At 42.3% G+C, this 21268-nt stretch overlaps 1 protein-coding gene across 2 annotated transcripts in view; it reads left to right on the top strand.

The window, feature by feature from the left end:
- Positions 1-21268, top strand: part of FERMT1 (FERM domain containing kindlin 1) — a 46031-nt gene that overhangs the window by 15297 nt on the left and 9466 nt on the right. Inside the window, exons 5-13 of one of the 2 annotated variants that reach the window (XM_081940246.1) lie at positions 948-1161; positions 2096-2198; positions 4267-4374; positions 10375-10506; positions 11982-12031; positions 13535-13659; positions 14918-15024; positions 16665-16886; positions 18873-18997. In XM_081940246.1, the coding sequence (XP_081796372.1) occupies positions 948-1161; positions 2096-2198; positions 4267-4374; positions 10375-10506; positions 11982-12031; positions 13535-13659; positions 14918-15024; positions 16665-16886; positions 18873-18997 (1186 nt within the window). Of the gene's footprint in view, positions 1-947; positions 1162-2095; positions 2199-4266; positions 4375-10374; positions 10507-11981; positions 12032-13534; positions 13660-14917; positions 15025-16664; positions 16887-17433; positions 17816-18872; positions 18998-21268 lie in introns of those variants that run through there. The other variant, XM_081940247.1, reaches the window with a different exon arrangement.

Consider the following 21268-nt stretch of genomic DNA (forward strand, 5'->3'; position numbering starts at 1 on the left):
TTTTGACAATGACATGCAAGGATGCTTTTTGTAGACAAGGAAAGTGAAACAGTTCTTCATCGGTTACAGCTTTTGAAAAAGACTTGGTGTTCGAGGGAAATACCAGTTAAAACCACACCAACTCCTGCTGTAAATGTAATTTTCTTTCTGCATTCCTGGGAGGCACACCTTATGTGACCTGCAAAAATCCAGAAGGTCACTAGCTGGCAGGAAGTCTTTGCTTCCATCTAATGGCTCTTTGGGTATTTGGATGGAGCTCATTGGTATGTATACTTAAACTCCATGACTTATTCTGCATTAGGAGTGTCCAACCTTGACAATTTTAAGACTTGTGGACTTCAACTGGCTGACATGACTGGCTGGGGAATTCTGGGAGTTGAAGTCCAGAAGTCTTAAAGTTGACAAGGTTGGACACCCCTGTTCTGCATTGTGAGATTTAATAATTATTCTCTCTGTGTGCCCATTTGGAAGCATTCTCCCTATTTTTTTCTAAATAAAGACTTGAAAGAACCTGAGTGCCATGCAATTCAAGTCTGGCACAGTACCATCTAACCAATTATGGTTAGTGATACTTACATGTTAGGAAAAATACAGTTACGTTTTTATAGTACTAGGATATTAAAGAAAGAGATACTTTGAATTATAACAATGGCATAGTGTTCCAAACCAAAATGCATCTGAAGTTAGAAAACTAAAAGTACATTTAACTATATATTTTTTTTGAACAAGCACAATTATCTAGATTGCTGGAATTTAGTTTTCTATTGAAAGCTGCCTGCAAAACTATTGAATAGTCCCAAAGAGTTTTTTTTTCAAAGAAATAAAGGTTTGTTTTAGAAAAGAAAGGTTTATTTTAGAAAAAGGAAGTTTATATTAGAAAATCATCTCCTTTGACATTCAGTGATGTTACAAACTGATGGTTTTATTTTCTGTTCTCAATATTTCAGCCAGTCCTGGCTTATATAGCAAGACAATGACCCCGACTTATGATCCCTTTACTGGTTCCCCTGTCCCTTCCACTGTTGCGTGGTTCAGTGACAGCCCATTGGCACAACAGAGCTGGAGCACCCTCGCTTTTAGCCATCCTAACTGTGCACCAGAGACACTTGCCAAGATGTATCAGCCTCGAACCTTGGTTGACAAAGCCAAACTGAATGCTGGGTGAGGAACCTTTCTCTTCGAATATTAGTATTAGACCATTTTGACAAGCCAAGGGCAATGTTGACTGTGTGTGCTGTGTATCCATACACAAAGGGTTGATTAGGATAGCTGGCACTTTCATCCGAAACCTAACCCAAAAAAGACCCTTCCCAAGTAACATAATTTAGAATTTTCATAGAAACAAGAACCTGATTTGGGTCGAACAAAAAGTAGCACCTTGACATATACTGTTAGGAATAAAACAAAGCTCAAACTCCTCTTTGCACTTTTGATTGTTCATAACTGTATTTCTCTCTTCTCAAACGTATTTTTTCAAAGCACGCATATTTTTCTCTTATATTCATAGAATTTGTAATTTCTAAATATGTTCATTTGCTAAAATTGAAAAACTATACAGCTATCTCTACTTTTGCTAAATGTGTTATTACAGCTAACATGGCTAACCTTTTCCAGACCAAGTGCACGTGTGCACGGCCAAACCCCCAAAATGCAATGCGTGCACGCCCCCTGCATGCGCTATTCTCATGCATGCGCCCCCGCATGCTCCCCCCACATGCGTGTGCCCCCCCCCGTGCACGCCCCACCCCCTCCCATATGCAGCAGAGACCTGAAGACCAGCTAGCCGGTGGGAGGCGTGCGCATTTGCGCAGTAGAATTGAACTGGGGCGACAGCTCACATGCCCACAGAAAGGGTCATAAAAAGGGAGTTTGTTGAGACTAACACTGTCATGGGCAACAGCTAGTAATAGATAATGATAATAATAGGCATTACAATGTGTAGAAATATATTTCAAGTTTCCTTACTATGACTATACTTACTAAAATCTATATTTCTTTCTCTCACACACACAAACACATTCTTCTGATATCTTGAGTTGCTTTGTTACAACTCTGTGGAATTTATTCTCAGTGCTTGGTGTTCTTTTCCTTTCAGATGGTTAGATTCATCTCGATCACTCATGGAACAAGATATCCAGGAGGATGATCAACTTCTTCTCCGTTTTAAATACTATGATTTCTTTGATTTGAATGCAAAAGTAAGAAGCTCTTTAAGATTCCCAGCATAACAATTAAAAAGCAAATTTAGGGATTTCATTTTGTATTCACAACTGAATGTTGTCAAACCATAGCTTATCGATCAGAGTACAATAATTACTACATCCGTTTTCTTTTAACATAAGTAAAATAGCACAATAGTTTTTGTTGAATATTCTTTTTCGTTTGACTTATCTATTTGATTTCGGGGTTGAGCAGGGGTGCCCAAACTTGGCAACTTTAAGACTTGTGGACTTCAACTCTCAGAATTCTGGGAGTTGAAGTCCACAAGTCTTAAAGTTGCCAAGTTTGGACACCCCTGGGGTTGAGCAACTCCAAGCTGGCTTGAGGTGGGTCACAATATTTAAAAATAATAATAAAACATACTGCTTTTGAAACACTCTGTACATGCATCTCTCTATTCCCTTTTAAGGTAAGCAATATTATGCAGAGTGCAGATAAAGAGTACGAAGTAGTGATACACTCTAATTTTGCACCATCACACTTCACTAGGCTTCTCCATATCTCCCTGTCTTGCAAATTATCCTTGTTTTATCCTTGTGCACTTATCGCTTCAAAAATTGCCTTTTGTTATATAATCTTATCAATGTTATCAAGCAACTTTGTATTTCTCTTCCCCTCAACCAGTTCATTCTTCTTCTATATCAGAGGTCTTCAAACTTGGCAACTTTAAGACTTGTGGACTTCAACTCCCAAAATTCTGCAGCCAGCTGTTCTATATACTTACTTTTGAGCTAATTCATTGTCTCTGTTTAACAAAACCTTCTGAACTTATTTGTTTTATACTGTACTGTCATACTGTCAGTTTTTGTATTCAGCCTACATTTACGCATCCCCCATTCATTCCTCATTCTATCATTTCTTGTACTACTAAATATTCCTGAAATACTCCATTCCTACTGTATTCAACGTGCTTTCGTTTCTCTGGACAGACCACTCATTTCCATATTCCATTTAAGTGGGTAGAAGCATGTTCTTACACCCATTTTCATTTTTTTTAATAAGGATTTATTTCTCCCAAGAGCTTACCGTATTAATGTCCCCAAGCAAGCAAAATGTCTCTAACATCATTACAAATGTCCATTATATATTTAGTCATAAAAGTACATTACACAAGAAAGTGATCATATATATTCTTGTTTAATTTCTTGCTCAATATTAGACAATCTTGAAAGAATTTACTTTCGTATGTATTTTACTGCCATCGCATACATCAAACTCTTACCAAATTTAACAGCCAACCTTTAATTCTATATCTATGCAAAACACGCCCAAATTTATATATATATCTTAGCATATGTTTTGCTTAAGTGACCTGTTGGAAAAGCTCTGGTCAAAGTACCCTGCTACGTAGCATAAAATTACAGTGAATTCCCTTTTAGTTTTTAACCTTAATTCTTGTTTCTTTTTTATTTGTATAATAATGGCATTCTTCTAATCATCTGCCATTGCTACTTTCTTCAGACATTAAGCAAATTGCATAGCTACTCCCTGAGCAAACTATATGTAGATTTTAACACTTCTTCAGTGCTCGATCTATATCGGTAGCCTTTTTATTTTTCAACATTATCACTTCCACTTTATCAGTGTTTTAGGCATTAATATGGATAGCATTGTTCTAGTTCTACCCTTGAACATATCAGTATAATCCCTCCTACAGCTGTCTAAAATAGTACATATCTATTTCTCCTTATAAAGCCATTAAACCTTCCCCCAAAATTTGATCCTGGATCACTCATTTTTGTAGTGCAGCTATTGACATACAGTGCAAAATGTGGCGCAGCTCTCTAGTTAACTAAAGTTGCCCCCTCTTCATCATCACAACTGAATGCCATCAAGTTGGCAACCACACACATTTTCTCCAGGATGACCCGTTCCCAACCTCATCCTTCAGGTCTTCCAGTGGTGTGCCCTTCTTTGCTGTAACAGAGTACAAAATGTTTCAAAGGACTGTATTGTATATCTGGAGGTAGTTAGGCTGCTTAACCGTTGGACCCATGGCAAAGTCTGCTTATTTCTAATGCAACCTGATATTGCTTCTCTTGGCAGTATGATGCAGTACGGATCCACCAGCTATATGAGCAAGCTCGCTGGGCTATTCTGCTGGAAGAAATAGACTGCACCGAAGAAGAAACCTTCATTTTTGCTGCATTGCAGGCATGTACTTGATCTTGTTACAAAACCAGTTTTTTCTGTTTGAAACAATCTCCTGCCAGAATACAAGCACCCAGGGAGCGGGACTTGGATTGGTTGTTCCAAGTGAGACCTTTCCCCCACCTTTCTTCAAAAGTGATAAACTAGTTTGCTATTTCATATTCTGTTTACACATATGTCAATGATTAACAGAGGGTATTTGATGAGGCGGCTAATTCTTCAAATGTTGTAGAGCAAATATTGAATTGTGTTGCCTCCCAAATACAGAACATAGATTGATCATGATACAATCCCATTTCCAAACGATGAGAAAATATCATTAATCCCCAAAGTGTTAGATGTTGAGTTTTGAGTTTGATAAGAGTCCTTCCTCCGATTGGATGTTAAACAAAAGGACACAAGGCCCTTTTGTGCATTTATTAACCAGTTTAGTTGTTATTGGATCGGTTCAGAAATTAGTTCTTCAAATATAAACCCAAACAATAATTAAATGACTGCAATTCTCTGTATGTCTAATTGGACAATAGCTACAAGGAATTGAATGGGATTTTATACTCCAAAAGAGTTTATGGGATTATCCCCTAAAGGTACCGGCACAAACTTCATTTTCATTGAGTATGCAAGGCAAGCTTCTATAGGGAAGGAATTATTTGGATGAATTGCTAAAACTCACATATTTATGGAGTAGAATGACCTTGTTTACTCTTTGAAATATTACTTCCTTGCTCTTTTATCTCTGTTCTCTTTTCTTAATTTCTATTTATTAAGACATTTTTCGTGGAATTAAATACAAATCAAAAGAAGGAAATAACAAAATACAAAAAAACAGAAAAGAGAAAAAACTAAAATTAAGAAATACGACTTCTGAAATTTTCAACAGATAATTACAAACATATTGTTCTTCCTTCCTCTTAGATTTTATACAAGTTCCTTCAGACCCTCACTTAACCCATGTCTTTCTTACTCTTCAAACTCATAGAATATTAATTAATTTCTTCTTTCAGAAAAAAAAATCCCCAGAACTGAAGTCCCTATTTTGTATTTTTCAATTCCGTTGTCTCTTTATCCATATTAAACCTGTCTTTTAATTGTGCATATAAAAACCATCAAAAATACGGTTTTTAAATCTACTGAAGATGATTGTTCTCTTGACCACTTTAATTTTTCCATCCTCTTATATTAATAAGTTTTGATATTTGCTCTATCTGATGTTTCTCATCTAGAGAATGCTTCCTGTGCCGATGACAAAAAAGATTGTCTTTCAGTAGTTCCTGGGCTACTTCATATTCTCAATTTGGCACTTCTCATATGATGATGATTGTTAACATCCATATGAATTTTAGCATACCATTAAAAACCCTTGCCAACTAAACTTCTGGCTATGCTCTTCCAATTCTAACATTCTTTTATTTCTCAGAAGAACTCATTATTTCATGCAAACCAAACAACAAACTGCAAAATACAATTTAAACTCCTAGCTCTCCTCTGACTTTTGCATCCTGAAAAAAAAATGTATTTAGCCTTTGATTTCTTACCTTGCCTTACAAATCTAAATAAATCTATTTATCCTTCTGTGAAAGGTGCATCATTTGTCAAAACTAGTATGAAATAAAAGAATCATTCTAAATGATTCATTTTTATCATCAAAATTCTTCCAATGATAATTTCAATTTTCCCATCAATAGAAAATTCCTTCAGCTTTTCCATTAATGTATCTAATCTTCCCAAGGAATTTTCATCTATTAAAACCGAATTGTTTGCAAATGCCCTTAATTTATATCCTTTTAATACTCTCACCCCAATTATTCTCTCATCCTGTCTTATATCACTTGTACCAGTGATGAAAATGAGCCATTGTCTTGTTCTTTTTTGTATCTCATCGGTTTACGTTAATTCACCATTGTCTGTAATTTGTGCTGCTTGTGATACAAAGATAGTATATAACCCGTTGAATAAAGTTATTTCCAAAATCCATCCTTCCAAAATTTTAAACATAATAATCTAATTCAAATTATCAAATCCTTTCCTCTGCATCAACAAATATCAACACGGCTTGTTTTTCATCGGTCTAGTATATTAAAACTGTTTCTGGTATATGTCCTTCAGCTGATTTTGAGACGGAAAACCACATTGATCTTCATGTCTAAAGTCCTGCAACTTTACTAGTTCAATGATGCCATAATAAATAAGAATTAGAATTACTATTCAGTAAAGAAATCGGTTGATGATTTTTGGGTAAAGTAGCACCCTGGTACAACCTTCAGAAAAAATGACGAAATCTTAGCTGGAAAAGGGATTACCAGTAAATTGGAAAGGACATGTTTTCCTTTAAAGATCTGTCTTCCTGCTAGAAGATAAGTGTAATTGAAGATTTTATTCTGATTATCTGCTGGAGCAGGAAAATACTCTCTCCTGATTGGCTGTTGCCTGATTAGTTCCTATAAAAGGAGCTAGGTCAGCCAGGGAGTTTTTAAGTTGCCTGACAGGCAGTATTGAGTAAAGAGCTGTTAGAAGTTACTCTGGTCTCACCTCAGGGGTGAAATGCTACCAGTTCGGACTGATTCACCCAAACCAGTAGTAAAAATAATGCTACTGGTATTTCCGACGATCAGCTGTGACATGCAATTTATATTAGCTAGAATCGTCGGATTTCCTGCTTTCTAGCTAATCTAAATCACGTAGCACAGTGGATTCACCCCCCCCCCCCAGCTGTTCTACTTACCTTTGCAAACTCGGAAGGCTTCAAAATGTTCCTTTTTTAGCACTGCACAGGTGCACCTCAGGCACGCATGTGTGCAAAGCGCATACTTGGTAGCAGACTCACCAAACTGGTAGCACACTTCGGAGGATTTCACCGCTGCCTCACCTCCATTCTTCACCCAGAACTTAACCCTTCCTCTTGTAGTCAATGAGAAAGCAATGAACTTCCTTCAGATAAACCTGTTCCTGTTCTGTCTGTCCATCTTTTGCATGAATAAACAGCTGTAGAAATGAAGGTGGGGGGAGAGAGGAGGAAGAAAAAATGAAGGTGAAAGAATGGATGAGATTAAGGAAACTCAAAACTAGAATGAGAACCCTGGAAAAATGATACAAACATTTGGCTGCAAAATCTCAGGTTTCTCTAGACCAGTGGTTCCCAAACTTTTTCAGTCTACTTCCCCCTTGGTGCTACAAACTGATCCTCAGTGTCCCCCACCCAGTGGTGGAATTCAATTTTTTTTACTACCGGTTCTGTGGGTGTGGCTTGGTGGGCCTGGCTGGGAGGGTCATGTGACTGGGTAGTTTGCACGACGGAAGGAAGATAGTAACAGTAAAATTCAAAACTGTAACAATTAATTGCACATTTATTCAAAATCCAATTTAAAAATCTTTTTAGTTAATGTTAATTCAACAAAATTGTTGAACATGATCCAGTGATACCAGGTTTTCAAAGTCTGATAGTCATTTATCAAGAACCTTAGTAACTAGTAACTTAGTAAACTCAGTAAAATTTAGTAACTACTTCGCTGTTCAGTAAATTCTTAATGGGATGGATGGGCTTGATGAAGTGATACCAGTTTCCCAATGTCTGGTTTTAAGTCACTTAGCAGAGTGCAATGTTTCCCAACCTTGGCAACTTGAAGATGTCTGGACTTCAACTCCCAGAATTCACCAGCCAGGGAATAGTTGTCAAGGTTGAGACTGCTCTAAAAGCATCAGAACTGTTTTCCTCTCCTCTCCTCTCCTCTCCTATTACGGTATCAGAGGAGCCTTTTCAGTGGCATTAACTCCTGGCTCTAGTTTCCAATAGTTTTGGGTGATGGTTTGTCTTAAAAGACACTTAAAAAGAGCGGCCCGTTTCCTACCAGTTTGCCCCTGGAGTTCATGCAAAACTTGCTTCGTCATCGCCCATGTCAAAATTTCCTTTGGCCATTGCCCCACTGCCCCCTTCCCACCCAAGGAACACTACCTACCACCACCTTTTTTGTGTCGCCGGAGGATTTTAGTTGCCACACGCACATATGGGGATCCCCAGGTCCCGGGATCGCCCTTTGCTCACCCGCAGAAAAGAGGGTTCCCTGCCTGCGGAACCTGGTACTGCCACCCTTGACACACAGCGCGCAGATCGACGGAGCGCACGCCAACTGACTGGCTGCCTCGAGGAATGTGCGGTATGCAAGAGGCCAAAAGCAACCATTCGACAGGATGGGGAGGGGGGAGGACAGGAGCGGCCCATGTCTGCGGGGGGCTCAGGGAGAATGCGCGTTCTGAGCTGTGGTGCTCAGTCCAGGGGGGGGGGAAGCCCTGAGTGGTGTGTGCCTAGCCGCCACGTGGGAGCAGCTTGGTGTCTTCCGATTTAGTTGTTTTAACTCCATCCCCTTCCTTTACTCGGTTGCGCTATCTCTGTATGTTTTTCCTCTCTCTCTCTCTCTCTTTTTTGCTGGGCAGTGGTTGAGGCCGCTGGTAGTTAGGATCGATTCTGCTGTTGCTTAAGTCACCCTGGCGGACAGCAGCAGCAACGAGAAGCAGCAGTGGTAGTATCGAGTAGTAGATCAACGAAGAAGGGGCATTTATGGCAGGCTGGCCAGCTGAAGCTGTAAGCTTCCACTGCCACCTGCTGCCCCCCCCCCGCCTCTTAGTGCCTCCCCTTGTCTCTTAGTGCCCCCCTAAGTCATCCCATTGCCCTCCAGAGGGGTGGTACCGCCCATTTTGGCAACCACTGCTCTAGACCTATAAGTGGGATATGGGGTCCACAGCAATGGTGGCTTTCAATTTATTTTACTACCAGTTTGCTTCTGCACATATGCGCGCGTGGGCAGAAGCGTCGAGGCGGGTGGGCAGAGCCTCCCATCACTGCCACTACCGGTTCACCTGTTCTGGGGCGAACTGGCAGAAACCCATCTCTGGCCACAGATTCTTAAAAGAGAAAAAGAGGCTGTATAATATATATTGTTTCTGTTTCAGATGGATTGCCCCAATGGTGGGATTCAAAAATTTTTACTACCGGTTCTGTGGGTGTTGCTTGGTGGGCATGGCAGCAGAAGGATACTGCAAAATCCCCATTCCCTCCTGATCAGCTGGGGTTTGGGAGGCAGAGATTAGATGGGGGTGGGGCCAGTCAGAGGTGGTATTTACCTGTTCTCTGAACTACTCAAAATTTCCGTTACTGGTTCTCCAGAACTGGTCAGAACCTGCGGAATACACCTATGGATTGCCCCTTTCTCTTTTATGCATGGGGAACCCAGTGCTTAGTAAGAGTACTAGAAGAATCAGTGCAAGAGGTCTTCCTTAGCAAACCTTAATTAAAACATCTTTTGGAGGAAGCTGAAAGAGCTGGTTTCATAAGGATGATTTTGTCTGCTTCTCTTAGCAGCTACCATATACTATATAGAAAATGCAGCCTGGATTAAAACAAAGCCATTAGAGCGGTGGTGGTACAATGATTAGAATGCAGTACTGCAGGCTAATTCATGCTGACTGTCGACTGCCAGCACTTTGATTCCCACCAGCTCAAGGTTGACTCAGCATTCCGTCCTTCTGAGGTTGGTAAAGTGAGGACCCACATTGTTGAGGACAATAGGCTGACTCTGTAAACCGCTTAGAGAGGGCTGTAAAAGCACTGTGAAGTGGTATATAAGTGCTATTGCTATCTTATTTGGTCTGTTTTAACTTTTTGTATGAATAGCTTTTAGCTTTCCGAGAGTATAATCAGCCAGGAATGATTTGATTTTGATAAATACGTCATTCAGCAGCCTGGAGCAAAATTAGGATTGACAGTCTATTACTGAGATGCTGTAAACACCTAATACTGTAAAAAAAAAAAAAACAGGAAGGATCAAATTAATAAAAACATAATTACTTCCATTGCCTTTTATACATGTGATGAATCAGAATATACTAAACGAATGGAAAGGCTAAACAGATTTCATTGTAAAGATTTTACTATTAACTTCTCAGTTTGTTTCCTCTGTATGAAATCAAGCTTACCAGATACCATCCGGGTATCTTTTCCCTTGACTGCAGTACCATATCAGCAAGATGACCTTATCGTCAGGATCCAAAGACTTCCCAGTCGAGAGTGAAACCGACGAAGTGGAAGCAGCGCTTTCCAATCTGGAAATAACACTAGAAGGCGGAAGATCAGAGAGCCTATTGGTATGTCATTCCCTTCCTTTGGGCACGGAGTCAAAGTAACATTCAGGCGGCAGGGGTGGGCTTCAAAAATTTTAGCAAGGGGTTCTCTGCTTGGTTGCTGGGTCGGCGTGGCCATGGTGGGTGTGGCCTAGTCGGCCTCTTCCACCACAGCAGTGGGGGTGTTTTTGCCCTCTCCGAGTTCTGGAAGCTTTCCTCGAGCCTCTGGGAGGGTGAAAACAGCCTCCCCAGGCTCCGGAGGCACTCTGGAGGCCCATTTCCAGCCTTCCCAAACTTCCAATAGGGCCATTTTTTGCCCTACCCGAGCCTCCGTGCACACCCTGCACTTACTGGCATCCAAAACGGGCCGCGTGGGGACTGCTGGGAGGGGAGGGGCATGATGGGGGGGGCAGCCAGGAGTGGGATTTGGGAGTTCTCTGAACTGCACAGAATCTTAGCTAGAGGTTCAACTGAACCCCTGCAAACCCCCAGCAGCCCACCCCTGATTTAGGGTGTAGGAAATTAGGCTGGGTTCACTTTATCAATGAGCATATTTCCCATTGTTTCCCCACTGTTTCCCTTGGTAGGCCAGGATGGACATCCTATGGCCCTCTGGAAGTTGATGAATTGCAATATCCACTATCAATGCCTGATTGAGTTAAAAAGAATATGAGTTCACCATCATCTGGATATATGTACAGGTGGTCCTCAACAGTTCATTTAGTGACCGTTCAAAGTTAACACGACACTGAAAAATGTGACTTATGACCGTTTTTCACAGTTACAACCTTTGCAGCATCCCCGTGATCATGTGATCAAAATTCAGATGCTTGGCAACTGGTTCATACTTATGACCATTGCTGTGTCCCAAGGTCATATGATCATCTTTTGCAATCTTTTCATAAGCAAAGTCAGTGGGGAATCCAGATTCACTTAACAACTGGGTTACTAACTTATCAAATGCAGTGATTCACTTAACAACTGTGGCAAGGAAGGTCGTGAAATGGGGCACAACTCATTTAACAAATGTCTCACTTAAAAACAGAAATGTTGGGCTTGCTTGTGGTCGTAAGTCGAGGACTACCAGTACAATATCTTTTTAACCCAAGAGGAGGGGACCTAATTATGATATTATCACTCTTCTCTAATTCTGCTTATCAGGTATTTTTAGTACAGGGTAGTTTGTGCCTATTTTCTGATTCACCTGAGATTTTAAGAGATACAAACTTTTTTTCAATATTGTACCATTTCAGGGGAACATAGCTTTTGGCTATTTCCTATCTCTCAAATTTAGATTTTGGGGTTTGTTTTGGAAATAAACTTTTACATTTATCTGCAATGTGTTGCTGACTTGGACTTTAAGTGTGGGGGAAGCAAATAGCAAATTAGCAACCGTAACATGCCCCAACTATGCACCCATAATGTGGGCCAATCATTGACATGCATTTGAAAGTATCTAGCTGTGCCTTGTTACTAGCATAATTTTTGGTTCTCCATAGGAGGATATCACAGACATTCCAAAGCTTGCTGATAACCTCAAACTATTTAGGTAAGGAAAAGGAGCAATGGTAACTACCCATATATTGATCAATGTTATCTACTTTAGCATTTTTCGTTGTGTTTCGATACACTGAATTTTGAAAGCAATCAATACCCCAAATCTCAATATTCAATATGGTATCGTATCAGGATCATTTCAGTTGAATTGGAAATTGATTTAGTATGTCTATAAGCCATCCTTCATATAAGAACTACTCCCAGAGTGGTTCACAAAATTAAAATAACATCACAATAAAACTCAATGATTAAATCCATTAAAATACTACTGCATGAAAAACGATTGAATGTGTGTTTTCATAAAGAAATGAATGACTTATTTGAAATCTTTCAGGAACACAGTCTTTGTACGTCTTTGTACTGTCAAAGACGTAAAATGAATAACCAAGATATTTTACAATTCAGTGTTTTGTGGAAATAGAAGAGGGGGCAGGTGATAAAATGTGCATCGCGATATTACAATGCAGGTAGTTCTTGACTTACAACAGTTCACTTAGTGACTATTCAAAGTTACAACGGCACTGAAAAAAGTGACTTATGACCGCTTTTTACACATACGGCCCTTGTAGTATCGCCATGGTTATGTGATCAAAATCCAGATGCTTGGGAACTGTCTCACATTTATCCGGGATTATGTGATCATCTTTTGCGAACTTCTGACAAGCAAAGTCAATGGGAAAGCCAGATTCACTTAACAACCGTGTTACTAATTTAACAGTGATTCACTTAACAACTGTGGCAAGAAAGGTCATAAAATGGGGCAAAATTCACCACAGATGTTTCACTTAGTGACAATTTTGGACTCAGTTGTGGTCGTAAGTCGAGGACTACTTATACCAGCTCCACAATTTCTATACTTTTACCTGCATTGAGAAGTAAGCTCAAAGGCCAGGGTTTGCAGGTTGTGTCTTTGGGGGGGGGGGTCATCACTGTATTTTCTATTAGCCCACTGTGATGTGATCCTCTCTGATAAAGCAGCTAAAACAGAGAAACACATACTTCTTAATGAGACAACCACATAGACTTTCATAATATACTAGCCAATAATCCGGCATTGCCCGGGTATTTATTTATAGGGGGAAAATGTCCAGACCAAACATAATTTCTAATGTTGGATTTCCCCCCTAATCAGAGGGAGCCCCCTTGTGGATTACCTGTGATGCTATTATCATGGCAACTCCACTGTGCTGCACAGTAGAAGCCATTTTACAGCAGTACAGTAGAAGTCATTTTAAGGCACAACCGGCTGTATCTTAACAGAACACCCCCCCAAGGGGTGTTGGGGCATCTTACCCCCACCGTATTTTTCTCCAGAGGGTATGTAATCTGTGTACCAAGTTTGGTTGAAATTGCTCGAGGCATTCCAGAGTTATGCTGGAACACACACACATATCCGTTTATATATATATATGGATGGGAAATAAAAGTTGACCAAGAGGATTGACAGATATTCTCATTAGAACAGAGACTTGATGAAGCAATTCTTTCTTTGCAGATCCAAAAAGCTGGTCCTGAAAGCCTTCAAGCAATATTGGTTTGTCTTTAAAGACACATCTGTGTCTTACTTTAAAAGCAAAGAAGCTGAACATGGAGAACCTATCGAGAAGTTTAACCTAAGAGGTAGAAGCTGATATTTTCATACAGCATCTTACAAAGTGTGGTTGTATCTACAGAGATCTCCTAGCACAATAAGCATTTTTGTTCTTTGTTTATATGTCTGAGTACACATGGACATTAACGTCTATGCACATGCATAGACACAGAGTACTCTGTCTTTATACAATATTTACCGTATCCTGTTTTTGTATAGCGGGAGTGTTTTGGTCTCATGTACTGACAGATGTCCAAAGGATATTAAACATTATGGCATTGTTGCCCACATAACATGTGCCGAAGTGTGGATACCACTGCCATGAGTGAAGATGAGAAACGCATGAAAGCCACATACCTCTGTAATTACACTTCTGGCCACAGAAATTGTATTAGCAATAGCATTTAGATGTATATGCCGCTTTACAGCACTTTACAGCCCTCTCTAAACGGTTTCACAGAGTCAGCCTATTGCCCCCAACAATCTGGGTCCTCATTTTACCAACCTGAGAAGGATGGAAGGCTGAGTCAACCTTGAGCCAGTCAGAATCGAGCTGCCAAATTGCAGGCAGCCAGCAATCAACAGAAGTAGCCTGCAGTACTGCACTCTAACCACTGTGCCACCGCAGCTCTTAGCTTCATAGAAATTGTGCTAGGCTTTCACTGTCCTGAGTTCCCAAATTATGCCAGTATTAGTGACCAGTGGGATGCAATGAAATCCCACTGGTACAAATGTTCTGTGTATATTGCAAATACCATATTGATCATCTGCTTATCACATGGTTCAATGTTACTTATATTTTTCTGGGGAAAGGTCCTCATAGCACCAGTCCTCATTTTAAATACAGAAGATGTATTGTTGATCAGAAGATGATCAGTAAACATCATAGTTTCCCTTGAAAGTGAACAGTATCAGCTAAGGCTGAATGCAACCCTAGAATAAAAATACGAGGTTACATCTATCCTCATAACTGGAGCAGTCCCCAATCTTGCCGTGTCCATAAAGCAGCTGCGGCAGGGGGAAGGGGGATTTCGCATGCGCAAATGGAGCTTCATGGGCTCATCTGCTCTTTGCGTGTCCCAGTTCCCAACGGGGCGTGGATGGCTACTGGACTGGGGGGATTGGGAACCTCTGCCTTATTAGTAAGTAATGATTAATCATTTACCTTTTTAAAATTGTCCTTATTACCTTTTTTATATGCTGTTCGTTCTCCCTGCCTTTCTCGTGTATTGTTCTTAAATGAAGATGAAACGTAAGTTTACATATACATTCCGTTTTGTTATTCAGGATGCGAAATTGTCCCAGATGTAAGTGTGTCAGGGAAAAAATATGGGATTAAATTACTCATCCCAGTTGCCGATGGAATGAATGAAATACTTTTGAGGTGTAATGATGTGAGTAACAAAACAACTGAATGAACCTATTGTGTGCACAGAGGAGGGGTATTAATGTGCTTTTTCTGCATTGCATTGCCCCTTTGGAAATCTCATTTAGGTCCAGGTGCTTGGCTGGCATTTCAGTGCATTGCAAACCCACACAGTGATAAATATTCCCAGCTATTTGTGCGTGGAAATAAAACAAGGCTTGTATTTTAAAAAAAAGCAATGAACCAAACCCCAGGTTGCCTTGCATGTATATCCCCCTACTCACCTCCATTCCTGAGAGGGGATTTTTGTTTAAAAGTCTGCATCAAGAGCTACTATGCCAAATTATTCCGTAAATTTGTCGGTATTTGTCCTTTGCCTCATAGGACCTTCCTGGCTGAAGAACTCTTGTGGAACTCAGCTTCCCTCCCTAAAGTCATTAATGTCTGGCAGTTCCACAAACAGGACAATAAGGCTTTCACACAACTGTGTAGGTTTGCCATTGCCTTGTTTGGGCTATATATTGTGTGGCCCTGGCATTTCCTCAGGCTCTCCCAAGATGGACTGGTGGGGCAGAGGGAAATTAAGGGACAAGGGAAATCTAAGAGTTCTGATACATCAGTGAGGAGGAGAAAAAAAAGGATTCAATATTTTCTCTACACATATTTTATTTAGATAATATAAAGATAATAAAGAAAAATGGTAAATAGCGGAAAAATACATTTAAATGGTGAGATGAGATCTGAACCACTCTTTCGGTGAGAAAAGGTGAAGTGAGATTCAGGCCCACTCTTTTGGCCTTCTCAAGGGCCCTGAAGACCTGCCTCTGACAATTGACCTGTAGCCCTGATGGTGGCATCTCATACTGGATGGAGGTGTTCCTTCCTTGCCATCTTTGTTAATTTTTAAGTCAAATTTAGTGGTAATATTTATTGTTTTTAATGTGCCATCTTGTCGCTTTTTATTGGCTGTAAGCTGCCTAGAGTCGCCTCTAGGTCAGATAGGGGGCATATAAATTTGAGATACAAAGAAAAGATAATAAAGAACAGCTTCTAATCTTCGTGGCAGCAGTTATAATACATTTTATTCGTTCCCTCTTTCTAAATCAGGGATGTCAAACTTAAAGGCCCGGGATTTGGATCCAGCCCGCGGGGTGCTTAGATCTGGCTATGGGGCTGCCGTTGAAAGAGCAAAGGACCAACCCATGGTGCCTCTTAAAGCAAAAATGTGTACGGCCCTCCCAGTCTCTGTTTTCAGCCGCGACAGCCTCCTACCGCCGTCTGCCAATGAAAACGGAGCTTGTTGAGGGGAGGGTGCAGAGGGCGGCAGAAGGCCGTCACGGCTGAAAACAGAACCTGGGTCCTTGAAAGCTTCCCCTTCAGAATTTCTGAAGAAGAGATAGGATAGAGGTTGAATAAACAAATTAGACTGATGAAGTTGTCTGTGGCAGGGATCTCCAACCTTGGCAACAGAATTCTGGGAGTTGAAGTCTATAAGTCTTAAAGTTACCAAGGTTGGAGAACCCTGGTCTATGGGATGCTTTCTGAACAGAAGCCTGTGTTGAAGTTAACCAAAGCATTTCAAATGATTGCAGCTAAAACAATGCGAGTAAAAATCGGTGCCAGGTGTTGTTTTTTTCTTAATATCTCTCCACGTACTGTTCGTTTCAGGAAGAGCAGTATGCCAGATGGATGGCTGCTTGTGCGTTGGCTTCCAAAGGAAAAACAATGGCAGACAGTTCCTACCAATCCGAGGTGCATAACATCCTCTCGCTCCTGAAAATGAAAAGCAGAACAGCTGCAACCCAAGAAGTTTCGGATGTAGAAAGCATGGACGTGAAACCGGAATGCTTCATCTCACCACGTTATGCTAAGAGATATAAATCTAAGCAGGTAAATGGGGAGCCAAAGAAAATACAGGAACAACTGCATCTTGGGCCAATTGCAGGGGACTTACTAAAGTGACTCAGGTCTAATTGGTAGACGAGTCTTGTTTAATAGGTCAAAAAGTGAATTTCAAGGAGTATCTTTCTTACAGCAAATGTACAAGTAAAATCTGAAGAGACAGCATAAACCTATAAATAGAATATTGGACCTGAATTTGAAAGATAGGAATTCTGCCCAAAATTGCTTTTCCCTGATCTCAGTTCATTGATTCTATGTAATTGTTCTTATGTGTTTTGCATCTGCAGTAGGATAATAAAGGAAGAAGAAGAGATACCTTAAACTCTTCCATTTTCAGAAGTTCAATTTTCAGAAGTTCTCATCTTCTGCCTCTTCAACCAAAAATAATTTCCTGGCTAGCAGGAGCTGAGGAAATAAATAATCCTGAAATTTACCCCAGAAACTCACAATTCAGAATCTCCAAAAAAAAAAAAAAAAGCCAGCAGAACAGCATTTTGCAGAATTCATCAATAGGCATATCCTTGCATGTTTGCAGTTGCAAATCCCGCTAAGTGTACTGGAGCAAAGACATTTACTGAGCAGAAGTGCACAAAGCAGCCCAAGAAGTTAAAAGAAAACAAATTGTTCAAACCATTTGATGAATGTGATAACCACAATTGGTAATTAAACTCTGTCATTAATTAATCTACAGCTAGTTTGGTCTAGTGGTTACGGCACGAGTCTAGAAAACAAGAGACAGTGAGCTTAAGTCCCGCCTTAGTCATAAAATCCATCTGGGTGACCTTGGGCCTGTCATTCTCCCAGCTCACTGATTGTAGGATTGTTATCGTGAGGAAAATAGGAGGAGGAAGGTCTGTTGGATATGTTCGTTGCCTTGGGTTATTTGTGAAAATAAAGGCGGGATGTGGATGAATGAACATGTTCTGACCTAGGCTTCCCGAGAGCATGAAGCAAACTCCTTGTCCCAACAAAAAACCCTTTTATTAATTTACTGTGAATTCTGCTCATTCACATCCAGCAAAGTCTTTCAAGGGAGGATTTATAGTCACAGACCTTATCTGGCTTGGAGAGCTGACAGGTCATCTCCTGCAAACGCCACTCCCCTTTTGCTCCTCTTTTAATTCCTCTGGGAGAGGCCATTCATTGTCCACCTGTGGCCTTGCTCCCAAGTCGACTCCTGTTCTTTAGCTCTTCCCTTCGTCTGGCAATTCTGCACATGCGCACACTGGGAACAGACTCCAGCTGTTCATCTGCCTCACTGATGTCTGACTCTGAAGGCAGCTGATAACTGGCATACGGCTCTGCCCCCCTCTCTGCCTCTGACACAGAGCCCTCATCAGAGCCTTCCCCAGACTCCAGGACTGGCCCATGTTCCTCCCCAACCTCCTCACTGTCCGAATCTGCTGCCAGCTCCGATGGCCTCTGGCAGGCCACAACAGAATGAATGAATGAATGAGAAATTATTATTGTATACAAAAAATACCGATGGTTTCATTTGTTGCCCATGGGGCTTCACTGGTTTGCACGGACCAATTTCTGGCATGCCGCGGACCGGTGCCAGTCCACAGACCGGTTGGGGATCCCTGTTCTTAAATACTGGATGCCATGCTTTAATTTCTGCTAGGAAGAGAAGAAAGTGATGGGAAAATAAACACAGCTGCTCGTCACCCAAGTGACAGAGGTGCTGTTGTAGCTAGAATATCATTTCCACTCACCTGTGCAAAGAAAGGAAGAGAGAAAGAGCCAAGATAAAGGGTGTCCGTGCTGATGGAGTTGCCAGCATTTTCACATCCTGTGTTGACATCCTCAGGGTTCCCCCAGTGTGTTCTGTACTCAGTATGTAGTTTGATTCCTTAAAACGGCAGATTAGTAAAGTAGCAAAAGTTATGTGGTCCAAGCTTTTTGACTATTTGAATGCTGCTTGTTCATTTCTACTTCAGTTAAACCTGTGCTTTCCTTTCCACGTTTCCCTAGTTAGCTGCTCGTATTCTAGAAGCACACCACAACATCATTCACCTGCCTCTTATGGAAGCCAAACTGAGGTTTATCCAGGCATGGCAATCACTTCCAGAATTCGGCTTATCCTATTATGTTGTAAGGTAATTCTAGTCTTCCTCTGCCACCTAAAGTTTTATGGAAGAGTACTACTTAGAACCATTTTAACCACTTTCGTTTTGACTACAAAAATGGCCTTTGGGGGGGGGGGGGAATACATTTTAGGTTTGGGAGCATTCTTAAAATCACTGTTCTATATACAGGTACAGTAATCCTCAGGTTATGACTTTAATTGAGGCCAGAATTTCTAACTAAGCAAAACTATCATTAAAGCAAACATCATGGGACTGCGCTGCTTAGCAATGGCAATTCCAGCAGTCCCAGATGCTGTTGCTAGTGAGGAGCAGGCAGTCATTAAACAAGGCCCTTACATGACCACAACTTGTGACTTCTGGATGAATTCCCCATTGATTTTCTTTTTCTTGGAAGCCAGCTGGAAATCAAGTCTCCTGCCTCCCAAAAGATTCAAGCCATCTGTGGCTTGGTCCCTCCCAGGCATGAGCCTCGATTCTTCTAAACCTAAGGATGTTTTCAGGAGATCATTGAGCAAGAAGAGCAGTGTTGGGTTGCAGGCGGTACGCCCCGGTACGGGCGTACCGGTGCGTGCCCAGAGCACCGGGTACCGTTCCGGTACGGTGCTCCGGAGGGCCCGCCTGCCTACCCAAGCTCCTTACCTGTATTTGAGCTCTTTGGCGCTTACACACACGGAGCACACGGCGCCTGCGCAACGCTCCGCCGAGCAGCTGGAGTGTGATGGAGGCTCGCAAAGGCATCGCAAGAGGTAAGGACGCATGCGGGCGCTGCGCGTGTGTGCGTGCACAGTGCGCACACTCATGTAATGGACGCCGGGCCCTGTTGCAACTGTACCAGTTGCAACGGGATCCGGAACCCACCACTGCAGAAGAGCCTGACTTTTTTCCCCTGACATTTCAACTAGCTCCTCCCACACTTATCTCCCCCTATGCTTTTGGCTACCCTGCACAGCATGGTTGAAATGAAGACCCCTCGGTATTCTACTGCCACCATCTACCAGCTGCCATCACTCCCACTGGACGTTCCTCTCTGTCCTCCTCAGCACCATTGTTGTCTTCTTCCTTCCCCTCACTTTTGTCTCGCCTTTCTTTCATGGGACTCACCAACACTGGCCATCCTCAATCCCCATAGGGCCTCTGTTGGAACTGGGCTTGCGCTCACCATTGCCCCTCCCTCACCGCTACCTCTGAACCCAACACTGATAGAACTCCTCTCTGTGGGCCTTAAGGACAGCCAACACTGGAAAGCCCAGAGGAGAGGCAGCCAATGCTGAGAAGAGGAAGAAGGTGGATATGCCAAGGAGAAAAATGAGGAGGAAGATCTGTTGGTGGTAGTGGTGGTGATGGCAGAATATAGTGGCGTCTTCATATCAGCTGCTGGGGGTTTGCAAGGGTTCAGGAGAACCTCTAGCTAAGACTGTGCAGTTCGGAGAACCCCCAAATCCCACTCCTGGCTGGCCACGCCCACCCCACCTCTCCCAGGAGTCCCCACATGGCCCATTTTGGATGCAGGTAAGTGCAGAGCATGCATGGAGACTCGGTGAGGGCAAAAAGTGGGCCTACTGGAAGTTCGGGAAGGTCCGGAATGGGCCCGTTTCCAGCCTTCAGAGCCTCAACAGGCCCTTTTCACCCTCCCGGAAGCTCGAGGAAAGCCTCCAGAGCCCAAGGAGGACAAAACCGTAGTGCAGGAGGCCGACTAGGCCACGCTCACTGTGGCCACACCCACCCAGCAACTGGGCAGAGAACCCCTTGCTAAAATTTTTGAAGCCCACCCCTGGCATACTGCAACAGCTGGAACTCTAAGGAGCAGTTATATGTCCAACTTTTTCAGCACCTTCATTACCATGAACCAGTGGTGGGTTCCTGCTGGATCGCACCGGATCGCGCGCGCTCCCTTTCAGCGCTCCACCTGGCTTGCGCGCTCCCTTTCAGCGCTCCACCTGGCTTGCGCGCTCCCTTTCAGCGCTCCACCTGGCTCTCGCGCTCCCTTCCGGCGCTGAAACCGGAAGTACAGTCTTGCCCCGCCCCTGGCGAAGCAACGACGCCTGCCTGCGCTCCACCAGCTCGGCTGGGAACGGAGATGTTTCCTCAGCGGAGCGGAGCGCCTGAAAAGACTTTTCAGGCGCTCCGCTCCGCTGAGGAAACATCTCCGTTCCCAGCTGAGCTGGTGGAGCGCAGACAGGCGTTGTTGCTTCGCCAGGGCCGGGCAAAACTGTACTTCCGGTTTCAGCGCCGGAAGGGAGCGCGAGAGCCAGGTGGAGCGCTGAAAGGGAGCGCGCAAGC

Source organism: Natrix helvetica (genome assembly GCF_964273705.1).
Source record: "Natrix helvetica genome assembly, chromosome: 2".
NCBI lineage: Eukaryota > Metazoa > Chordata > Lepidosauria > Squamata > Natricidae > Natrix > Natrix helvetica.